The following is an 11991-nucleotide window of genomic DNA, read 5'->3' as shown; positions in this document are numbered from 1 at the left end:
GGAAATTCATATCACCCCTATCACAGCCCTTGCTCTTCAGTTTGATCGAGAAGATCCTGGTAATATTCCACAGCAAAAGTTGCCTTCTGGCTCCTTCATCCGCAAGCGAGGCGAAGCGCAAAAAATCTTCCTTTGAAGTGCTTCGTAAAGAAATGGAGAATCTGAGCAGGGGGTGCTTCAGTATCACGTGAAACCCACTTGCTCACGACTCTGGTCCAATAATTTTCGCTGGAACGCATCAGATGTACGGGCCACCTTTCACGTTTATCCACTCGTCTGACCCAAAATCCATCTACATACCGATACTACCTTCTCAGTGGGACTCCAAGAACAGAAACCTTCCTTCGTTCTCTTCCTCAGCTTACTGTTGGAGTGTAATATGACGAATATAATTGAAGCTGGCGTTGATCATTATCTTCTCATCAGTTAATGTCTGTTTTGAGTCCCCAGTTTTTCGGAAGAAGCGATTTTCACTGCCACGGCGTTGTCAAATTACTGGATTTAGTGAATCCTCTCGCAAGAAACAATAATTCTCTAGTTTCATACACTTGTTCAGTGGGTGGTATTGCTTTGTAATCAAATCTTCTGGCAGCTTCCACAAGCGTACAGACGTTGTATGCACAGATCGTCCTTTTTTCCGTTCCTGCAGTCTAAATGACTTGCAACCCAGTGATTTCTAGCGCTACTAGGAACTGTTTCAAAGTCAGGTGACTCCTTATTATTACTGTTGAGAGCAATTAATTTTAAATTCGTGGGCGGATTTCCAACCTATGGACCTCGGATCTAGGTGACATGCTCTTATACACAATTCAGACGTTCAAAATTTGGATTATTAAGAATTTTCGAATTTTGAGGGTCTAAGCGGTGCATACATGTTTCAGCTAACGCTAGACTTTATGAAACAAAAACACCATTCAGTATTCTTCCTTCAGCAAGAAGATTGTCGAAAATTTTCCTTGATCAAACACTATTAAACCTTAAAAAGTTATGTTCTGAAAGTAATGCTCCAGAACATAGAGAAGATAGTTTACCAACCCCTTTCGAATCACTAGCACTCTGTTATTTTGTGAAATAGAAAATAAAATTCTCCTTCATGAGTTATCCTTACAGTTTCTCAATAAATTAACGTTATTTGCATTCAGAGCTCTAAACTTCAGCCATTAAAAAATAACTAATATTCCGTAGTGTTCGTTAGAAGGGTTAGATTCTGCAATTTTTACTCAGTTTCGTGACTTTCGCCATCTATACTTCGTATGTTCGCCTGCTGTTCGTTACGAACTTGGAGCTACTTGGTAAGACCATTCCAGAGTTCATTGAAATAGACAGTTCCGCACAGCATATTCCATCCGACCGAAAATAAAAGAAAATGCAATCGAAGAAATGATGTAAATGCCAACGTCAATTTTATCACTGATCTATTTCTCGCGGTTTCACATCATCTTTCGTGTGGGCGTATGAAGTTTCTGCGTGAACTAGTCAGTTTGGTGCTCTTGTTGCATCTTGGATTTGATTCTTGGATTTGTAGCGAGTGTTTCGCATTTTTTTTGTTGTGTTCTTTGCAAACTATAGCCCTAAATCTGTGTAATACTGCAGGGAAAAATTTACTATAAATTTCCCTTTGTTTCATCTTTTCCGTCCAGTAGCGCTATAATTTAATTTCTGTCGAACAGTGCTACAACCGTTCCTTCTGAAGCGTTATTCGACGTTTAGCGTTTACTCATACCAAAAAAAAAGTGGAGTACCTCAAAGTAACCATTAAAGTTATTTTAGAGGTTACGGAGATTGTGGAGACATGTTGGAGGTGGTTGTTACAATAATCGACAAAATCTGCAACCACAACATCCAGCAGGGGTTTGGAGTCACTCGCATACTAAGATACAGGTTACTTGGAACCCGCCACCAAAAGGTATGGATCCCGTTCATCGCCGTGATCGCAACACTATCCGTAAGATCAGCCTCGATCTCACTGTGGTTCTAATCGATATGCGCTGAAATGAGACTAGCAGACATTCGCTTCGAGGGGGGGTAATGACTCAACTAGCCGATAAAATGAACCCCGATCCGGGAAAAGGATGGAGGAATAAGGGATAAAGTAGCGTTTGCTATTCATTGAAATGTCAAAGTTGTTGTTAAGACTTAATAATATGTCTTTTGTTCATGGGTTTTATGGGTTAATGTACACGATGTTTCTAGTTGTTAGTTATTAGTTTTTATTATTTTATTATCTTATTTCTATTAATGTATTTGTTTTTTTTAGTTGTTTCTAGTTGTGATTATTGGTTCTTATTATTTTATTATTTTATTTTGATTATTTTATTTATTTTTGAGTTGTTTCTAGTTCTGTTAGATTTATTATTATCGCGAATCTCTTCGAAATCGGTGACGTTCACCTGCGCATTAACTTTAAAATAATTATTTTAGCCGTACTTGCAGTATTGTTTACAGTAGTCTCCATCAAATCTTTCTCGTTATCCGATACAACGCTACGGCTCAGCAAAACGGTCAGTGACGGTATTTGCCAAGGAGGGAGCGTGAGTTTGAGGCTGAGATGGGTGGAATCCCTCAGCAAATACAACTGGCCGAGACGCGATCAGTATAATATTGATTATTGGTGAGCTCGTTAGAGTGGGAGTATACCAGTCTAGGAGGGAAATGTTTTTAAGTCACGTTCTACCTCATTTTTTTTAAGTTCTACACCGTTCTTCTTATTTTGAAGGTGGCTACTGTTGAACATAACCTGGTATTTCAACTCGTGTGAAGTCGTAGAGTACATTTCCCGAAAATTTAGCATAACACATTTTTATTTACTCATGTAAAATGAACAGCACCTGGTCAAGGTTTAATGTTGGTTTCCCACTCCCACTAGTGGAAGAATTAAAAAACAACGTGCATAATAAATATATAAAGCCAAAGTTAATATTGCTTGAAAAATATCTACAAATAAAGCGTATACGGATGTTTATAGCCTTATTTTCCGAATCCAAATCCCCCACCCTTCTCAATTTCGACGTCACCGAAGCCGCCAGGTAGGTTGATAGCGTCGCGGTCGACCTGCAAACAGAGAAATCTGCCAGTTATTGTTTCAATAATGATAAGCAAGATTGTTTAGGAAAGAAGAGGTACAAATAAGTTAATGCTTTTGATTTTATGGGTAGCCGACGGCATCGGCCAACTTCTTCCATTTTTAGAAATTTTCTCGTGTTTTTTAAGCGTATCGAACAAAAGCTAACAACTAAAATAAAGCGCCGCTCGTTAGGAGGGTCTTTCAATATTTATTTATTTATTTATTTATTTATTTATTACGCTCAAAGGCGTGCCCAGAGTATATCGTGTTTTTGTGTTTTTATCTACTCAGACCCTAGTTTAGTACCAATTCAGTGACTATGGAGGGAGGAGTAGTTCGGCAGTACTCCCGCTCGTGCTAACAATTGAGGATGAGAAATACTATGGATTTCTTCGAGCAGAAACGCTTCTCGATACTGCTACCTTACCGTGAGCCGCAGTTCAGAGCTCAGAGGTAGTGAAAGTGCGCTAGTTATACTAACCACAATACCTTCTCTGGAATCATCCCCCTTCTTCAGTGATTTTTCCTCGTTCAACAGCTGTGACATTAAAATACTCACCTTCCCGATAGCGAGCGGCGCGTTCGGGTTGACAGCTCCATATCCAGGCTCATAGCCGCGTACTCTCTTGTTGGGCCGGTTGCCGCCGAGTTTATTAAGTACTAGAAATGAATAGAGTACAACAAGAATTGGAGTTTACAGCGGAAACTCACGCTCTTATGAATTGCACTGTCATAGTGATGTTTTAATACCGAAAAATGACAGATTCAGACATTGCAAGCTTTGAAAATTTGTGCAATAAAATAAAAGTGATAATAAAAAATAATGATAAATAATAATAAAAGTGTGTATCCCGTAGAAATGAGCAAAAATTCACATTCGGAACTTGATGTGGTAAACTAATTTGGTATTGAAAATCAGCCACGCAATGTCTACCTATTTTTAGTTCTGGAATTTGTTTCCGAAATTTACCAGTGCTCACAGATGCATAACAGCTCAAGTTTCTTCTTTTTAAAACTTTGTAAAACAGCAAGATATGAAAATGACTTACTTTTACTCAGACCCGGTACATTGGGTACTCCAAATGATCTGAGTGCCTCTTGGCTGAATTTTCTGTCACCATTGTTCGGTTGTCCGGTGAGACCAAACGATGGATATCTAACAAGAATCAGAAAATCAACAAAAACCTATGTAGCATTCTTTATGGATTGTTAATAACCCTGGCACTTGTTAAGAGTATTTCTGTCAACAGTTATTCATCGACCAGAAATTCTGGGTGTCTCTTTTAGGGGTTTCCACACTGTAGCAGACGAACTGTAAAGCCCCCTCACTATTTTTTTTACTGACTTGTTGATTTGTTTCTTCAGTAACAATTGGCACAGCGTTAGGAATAAGCTGGAAAACTGTGATGGAGAGAATTAGGGATGTGGCGGAGCGTAGAAGGGGAAATTTCCACGACTACTACATTAACATTCATAAGGAAAAAAAACGTACCCATGAGTGAGTGCATTCATGGATCTAGCAGGTCCTTTGCCAATTCTCTGTCCAAGAGCTCCCATTTCCACCCCGTAGTTCAGCATAGCACCGCCGATCTTATTAGTTACAACAGATAGAAAAGAAGTGAAGCCGTGCCGGCATAAGAGAAATGGGGTTCTACCTGATTCAGGAATGGCAAATTTCCACTGCCGACGTCTGCGCCTTGGCTTGCTGCAACTTCAAACCCTAAACTGTTACATTACGGTCTCAAAAGAAATAGATTAGTTTGTTCTTAGGAGGCAAATATTTGGTGCGAGCGTTTTAGGACAAAAATAAAAAAATCTTTCTGTAATGTACAAATAGTCAGTGTCAAATGTGGTCAACCGAGTTATGCGACGCATCGAAGACGGACGGTGCCGTCTACACTTCTTACTGATCGGTGGTTCAAAGTCGATCGTTAGTTCGATCGAACTGTTTGGCACAAATGGAATATGTATTTTATTCCAACGCTATTTATGATCCGAAAAAATACGTCGTTAACGAGAGATCAATCCAAAGTTTTTGAAGATCCCGAAAAGGATTTAAAAGCTTGTTCAAGAACGCCACAAATAGTTTTACCTGGAATGGCCCCGAGGCCAAATCCAAAACTACGACCCAAGCCCAGCTGGCCGTTTTTTTGCTTCTGCCCATAACCTTTTGGTCGACCAACATCCGATTGGTCCACATGTCTACTGGGATAAAGGTTGATATTAGGAACGCCGCAATTTTCGGAGAATTCCTGGCAAAACACCTGAAAAGTTGCGGACAGAATTGGTGGAAAATTAGATTTTGTGCAGTTTTAAAGAGGGTAAACAAGCAAACTGTGAGAAATTTCGATGAAAAAGTAAAAAAATAAGATTATTTTATCATTCTAAACTTTTCTTTTCCTGTCCTGTTTTCCTTCATTCTTCTCAAATTATCGCTAGCCGCCTGCAAATGATCTCATATTTCCCTTTCTTTTTCATCACTTGTCACTAAAATTAATTGAGGAATTAATTTCCTTAAATATGTATGTTCACGAATTTATTTCATTCTTTCCTATTTTACCTAATAGAAAAGGAGACCAACCTCTCTAGTAAAACTTTGAAAATATGAAGTAGAACAAATTTGTAAATTTTAATTAGTAAATTCTAAATTAATTATTATAATTATTTAACTTGTGAATTTGATTACCTGTAAATCATAGCGCAGTTTTTTTCCAGGAAGACAAGTAACTTGAAAGGTATACTGATTAACAGGACAGTATCTGCAACAAAAATGTAAATCATTAAAAAAACTCCACAACGACTACCAGAAATTATCGAAGTCTTGCACTCTAAATAAATAAAGTTTAAACAGTCTTGCCCTCTATCTATTAGACCGTACCTAAATCTATCAGATCGTTGAAGGAACACCTTTTTTGTCAGTTAATTGTTCGTTTCTGTACGAGAGGAAAACGCATTAATAATGCTTGGCACATTATTTGTTCCACTCACTTCCTCCAGTCTTTCTCGAGCTGCAGCGTTGGGAATATCGTGTACAGTATGTTCTGTCGCTGTGGTGGTACTGAAGTAGTTGAACGTCGGGGACGTATCGTAGTAGCTTCCTCTATTTCCAGAGAAATGTCATCCTCACCACTTTTTCGTCCCTGAAAATTTATTCTATTAAAATGACGATGCAGCTTTTCACGTTGGTTGACCGACATCAGTTTTTCAAATGTGCCCATACCTGTCCCTTACAAAGTTTGAGCTGCTCTCTGATTTAAAGATTCTCTATAATAATAATACTCAACATTCTCCACACAAAAAATCTAAACGAGGTCTGAAAAGAGCTGCACACAGTTCTTTTGCAGAGTGTCTTTTTTTGTGTGATGCAGTTCAGAGAAATATTCTCGATTGAATACTTTAAAAATGAACTGAGACAACTTTTAACATTTGCTCTCCTCAGTGGTATCCTAGATTCACTGCATTCTGCGTCCTAGTGGAAAGTGCGGCACATCGTTACCATCATGAAGCATCCCAGCATCCCCGTTCTGGAAAAGTATGTGGGACGCAGAGTGCCTATGTGAAGCACCTGTAGCCGTCAAATGGGTCTCGTTTCTCTGCGCAGTGTTCCAGCGCGGTACGGTCCTCGTCAGAGTGAGGACTGTTTCATGCGGCGCTATTCCGTAGAATACGCATACGTCTTCACCAGCTCTGAACCAAAGAACCGAGAACTGTTTTGCTTCAAACTCAAGCCTAGAAGAATTAAGATGGAGTTCTTATACACGCAACTTGTCCCACTGATTAACTAAACTAACAATCTTGCCCTGATCAGGGGTCAGTCCCATAGTTGGTACCTCCTAAAAGCGAAATGAATGCTTTAAAACCCGACATGCGATCACTTCGTCGATAGCTCATTAACGTTTTTGCCGTAGGTCAAACCTAGTAAAGTTTGACGGCGAGGAAACACACAAATCCCTTGAAATTAACTACATATCTCTAACTTATTTTTTTTTGGTTTTGCCGACTAAGACTGGAGAAATCCCCGTGCGTATTTATGGGAAGAAAAAACTACTCTTTTTACGAACTTAAGCTTCTTCACTTAAAAGATGGTGTAGCGCAGTCGGTAAGAGATTCGGTTGTGGCTGTATGATCGATCGGAGGTTCGTATCCGCCCTGTGCCCATCGAGCCTTTCATCCTTTTAGCGTTGATAAATTGGTACCAGACTTGTCTGGGAGGATAAAAACACTGACTTGACACATCGGGTAGCCCCCGCAAAGTCACTGTATTGGCTAGACACACGTTCGTAGACCTCAAACGATTCTGAATTGGAGTGATCGTGCTGGTGGATCCCAAGCGGATTGATTAACGCCAGAAACTTTATTCTTTTACTTCAAACTTCTCGGCTCACCGCACTCCTTTCTAGATCCTTTAGATTAAGATAAACAGTATCTATACAAGTATTCAATTATTACTGGTGTTTATCAATATTTATTCAGTTTGAACAATGCCTAGAGAATTATTTATTTAAAGTCAAAGTCAGATAAAGTCACTGGTGTATCAATCCAATTGTGATGCCCCAACGCGTTTTACTGGAATTTGTAATCGTTGAGGTTCTGGAACGTGTGTTGGCCTATTCAATGAGGCACTTGCGGGGGCCAGCCGATGTGTCAAGTCAGTGTTTTTATTCTCCCAGACAAGTCTGGTACCAATTTATCGACCCCGGAGGGATGAAAGGCTTGGTTTGCACTAGGGCGGTTTCGAACCCTCGACCGTGTGGCTACAACGGACCTCTAACCGGCTACGCTACGCTCGCCCTATTATTTATTTAGTATTAGTATTTCACCACTCGAGTAAAATTCTACCTCTCGTGGTTCGAACTTATCTTCGAACGGGTCTTCCGGTTCAGTGGGTTCTTTCCTTCTGACATCGAGCGATTTGCAATAGGGTAATCCAGGATTCCGTTCACATGCTATATCCACAAAATCTGAAATGGCATTGGCGGTTTTACCGTTATACGGAGACCTACCGTTTCAGAGAATGATCCTGATATTCACACATTATTACAGACGAAAAAATAGAGATATTTAAAGCTAGATACTTACAATTTAAAGTGATGTCAAAAAAAAATTGTTCTCTTGGAAAATTTCCGAGCAGATTCTCCACAGCTAGGAATGTATGCCTTTTATTAACCTTTAATGCACCAATTTCGTCAGTTTCCGAAAAGAATTGAAATTTTGATCCGGCGTAAGATGTGGCATACCAAAATGTTCTAAATAACCTCCTGATTACGAATATAATAAAAATTTTGTCCAATTTTGAGAAATAGGCGCAAATTCTATGAACACCTCTTCTTTTCACGGAGATATATCAGTGGGATATGCCAATGGCGGGATTGTGGAGGTGTGAAAGTAATTAACGAAGGTTGGAATAACTTCGCTTGTTTTTAGGCGAAACATGTGTGAAAATTTCGAATGATGTTTTCAAAACTTTATTCCCCCCCCCTCCCTCACTCCCCGAGCCCTGAGAATTACGGCAGTTTGCGACGGATTTTGTTACAGAAGTTACTAGCGGTGATGTATTTTATCAATAAATAAATGAAATGAATGAGTGAACGAATTATTATTATTATTGTATTTTGTTTGCATTTTGTATTGTAACGAATTATTGTATTTTAACCGAGTAGTTTCTAAACACAACAACACTAAACACAACACAACGTAAATGATAATGGACCAATATAATATAAGTGTCCTTGAGACACATATCTGTATGCTTTATTTCGAAATGCTGTTGAAATGCTATGAAATTATTTGAAAAAAAAGAATACTAAGAAGACTAAGAATAGAAAACTAAAAAGAAAAGGAAAAAAAAAAGAATATTGCAACATATTAGGCTGTTCTTCTTCTTGGAAAATAATGAGAAGAAAGGTTGGTGTTTGTTTGTCACAAAATGTTTTAGATTGCATTCGTGTGATGCACACATAGAACAGGAGAAATGTTACTGGACTATTTGAGTGCTACTTGTTTTCACTGGCAGCAACTTCAAAATTGCTTCAAAATTGCTGGACTGAGTTAGGGCCAACAATAATATTGTCAAGTACTGCGAGGTCATTGTGGAATGGTTGCAAATATAGTAAATTTTCGTATAACAAGTATAAGTAACTTACCAGATCGAACAAAGCTGGCTAACCCTATCAAAAGATAGAAGAGAATCATCCTTAAGAGTTCGCTGCGAACAATTCGTTCGGTGATTCTTCTTCTTATTAAATCGCTCCGCGAACCTGTTCCATGGAATCAAGTGTCGGCTGGAAAGCGATCATTTCCTCGGCGAAAAGCCCGGTTTGGAGATGTTTTCCTGAACTGCAATTAATCCACGGCTTTGTTATTTTGCAGTCTGCTACATGTGTAGTATTGTGGTTCACTATGAAAAAACTCGAAAAACCAGACAAAAGTTTCGTTCAGACTTCCACGAAAAACTTTTTAGATTTAGAACTACATAACGCCCAAGATTGATAACGCCAGAAACTATCCGTTATCCTTTATCCAGGGACTGACTATGGCTTAACATTAATTTATGAATTTTTGAATACATAACGAAATTAAGTGCATTGAAGTTGGTGTAATGCCGTAAACACAACAAGGACAACGTGTAACGAGCGCCGAATAAACAGCAGAAAGCAGGTTATTTAGGGCAAGATTTAAGTTGTTTTAAAAGCATTGGTTGCAGATTTGCTATCCTATAAGGAGAAAAGCCAAGCTCTACTTCCATCTCCACAAATTTGAGGGAAAATTTTAACGCAATGTCGAGGGGGATCCCACGGCCCCACCCGTTTGCATTGGGCGACCAGCGGCCCACGCGCCCTTCAAGACACAAATATTAGACCTAGCGCGCATGTCCTGTAGCCGACAACAACAAAAGCACGGCCTTCCACACCACCCGTCACCCCCGCCTCCTTTTGATGAAATCAGTGGCTACTGGGTATTGCAAATATGTAATCTTTTGGAGAAGACATTCTTAACAGGACTTTTATGGGAACATCCAGGGACTGGCTGTGTCTTAATATTCATGAATTATTTGAATACCAACCACAGCATTCAGCGAAACCGAGCCTCATGTTTCATCCAACTGACCATATGTTCACTTGCTCTGATGCTCGTCGTAATGCCAGGGGGACGCAGAAAGCAGGTTAGCTTTCAGGGCAAGATTTTAAGTTGTTTTAAATGCAATTGGTTGCAGATTTGCTCTACTATAAGGGAAGAAAAGCCAAGCTATACTTCCATCTCCCACAAATTTTGAAGGAAAATTTTTTAATAGCAATGTGGGAGGAGATTTCGCCAAATCCCTGTCAGAATAAAATGAGCGTAGGATCAAACCACTCTGTTCTGAAATGAAATACCGTCTGAACTAATGTGCCCTCTGGTAATGAATTGGTAAGTGTCTATGAACGTTCAGACATGAAATGCAGCCCCGCCATAAGTGATCACCAACTTCTGTTTTAACAATCTATTACTCCCTGCAGGTATTCGTTAGCGTATTCCCATTAGAACCAGGTATAACGGACATCAATGTCATCATAACATTAGGTAATGTCTCACTCCCACACAACGCTGTACCGTCGAAGTCCAAAGTCAGTGACTAGAATCAGAAAAGTCTTGACAACATAAACATTGCCGCGGGACAATCATTTTAATAGAAGACATACAGTGACTACGCCCGATTGGTCGTGATGCGTCGTATCCTCTTTTTTAGGTGCGTGAATGGGAGACTCCAAGATTTATTTTCAGATTGAGCATCCAGAAGCAGCGATCGCATTTTTGTCCTGTTTGTGAAGCTTCCGAAGCTCTGAAGTATGGATCAAAGCAGGAAGTACTATGGCGTTAAATAGGTGAGCACGGAGCTGTCTTTTCTTAGCCTTCTTCACCGCATCCGTGATGTTCTATGCGCTTATGTAGTTGCTAAAATGGGTGCCCTTTAGCCTCATATTCATTTAGCGACCGAGATACATATACATGACTGGTGCAATCGGTGCTCACCATGTTTATTCTGCTATTTGTTTATTCCGTAAAAGGGGCATCCGAAGACCATCCGTTCTTCACACGCTTTTTTTTTTCACAGTTTCGGCTGAAGACCGATACTTCCTCATGTTTCATACAACTCGGCCGGTATGTGGAGAACGGTGATTCCGTTCATTTCTTCCTAATTGCCGTAGAAAACTGCCCGGAAGATACGGCTTCGAGCGTTCCGGCGCACTGTTCTTTACAAGGTTTTCGACTGGAGCGCGCCAGCTTTGTGCGGCGCCGCATCTTCCGGACCGTTTTTACGGCAATTGGGAACAAATGGACGGAATCACACTCCTCCCCATAATCTACTATATCGTATACGAATACTCCACCTCAAATCCGCACCACCTCAGATTCGTGGGGTGATGCCTTTAAAGGGAGACACGGCGTCATCTTCCACTCTCGCGATGATTTGATAAGTTTCGAAACCGTGTATGTGCGTCCAATTGTGCTGAATACTTTTCGATATCCTGATTACTGAAATTGTTGTTCATCTAGTGCTTTCTTCTTCAATCTTGTGGAGGACCATTCTAATAAAGAGTTTGTAGATGACAGGCAATAAGCAAATTGGACAACACGCACCGATATCATGTAGGTCTCCATTCTTATACAACAACTTCCTTGTTGGTCTTCCACTGTTTAGCAACAGACAGATATACGTAAATGAATTCGCCAGAGTGTCGATTAGAACTGAGGAAGATTCCTCAGATGTTCAATCTTTGATTACTTCGGAGCCTGGTGAGGGTGCGTGTATAAAGGGTCCCGTCGGATTTTCGATCATGTCCCGATCATGCCTTGGCAGAGAAATTAGCGACGAAGCGTAGTCTGTGGATATGCTCAGGTGTTGCTACCTAAATTAACTGACTCTGCCTACCTACCGCTGATCGTAT

At 40.0% G+C, this 11991-nt stretch overlaps 1 protein-coding gene across 2 annotated transcripts; it reads right to left on the bottom strand.

Moving 5' to 3' along the window:
• Positions 1–2967: 2967 nt before the first annotated feature.
• RB195_016503 (uncharacterized protein) lies at positions 2968–9256 on the bottom strand (the record flags this gene model as incomplete). Of its 2 annotated transcripts, none has more annotated exons than XM_064183065.1 (10): positions 2968–3051; positions 3624–3724; positions 4114–4220; positions 4557–4654; positions 4720–4784; positions 5157–5328; positions 5751–5823; positions 6053–6204; positions 7904–8025; positions 9208–9256. In XM_064183065.1, the coding sequence occupies 10 exons, from the start codon at positions 9254–9256 to the stop codon at positions 2968–2970; spliced, it is 1023 nt and encodes a 340-aa protein (XP_064038946.1). The 2 variants fall into 2 exon arrangements, with proteins under 2 accessions (XP_064038946.1, XP_064038947.1); XM_064183066.1 differs by lacking the exons at positions 7904–8025; positions 9208–9256 and adding exons at positions 5455–5507; positions 6256–6282 and having other exon boundaries at positions 3546–3724; positions 5157–5269.
• Positions 9257–11991: the final 2735 nt, after the last annotated feature.

The sequence above is a fragment of the Necator americanus genome, chromosome II, assembly GCF_031761385.1.
Source record: "Necator americanus strain Aroian chromosome II, whole genome shotgun sequence".
In the NCBI taxonomy this organism is placed as follows: domain Eukaryota; kingdom Metazoa; phylum Nematoda; class Chromadorea; order Rhabditida; family Ancylostomatidae; genus Necator; species Necator americanus.
Note: the sequence above shows the minus strand (reverse complement) of the source record. Positions and strands in the feature narration are given on the sequence as shown.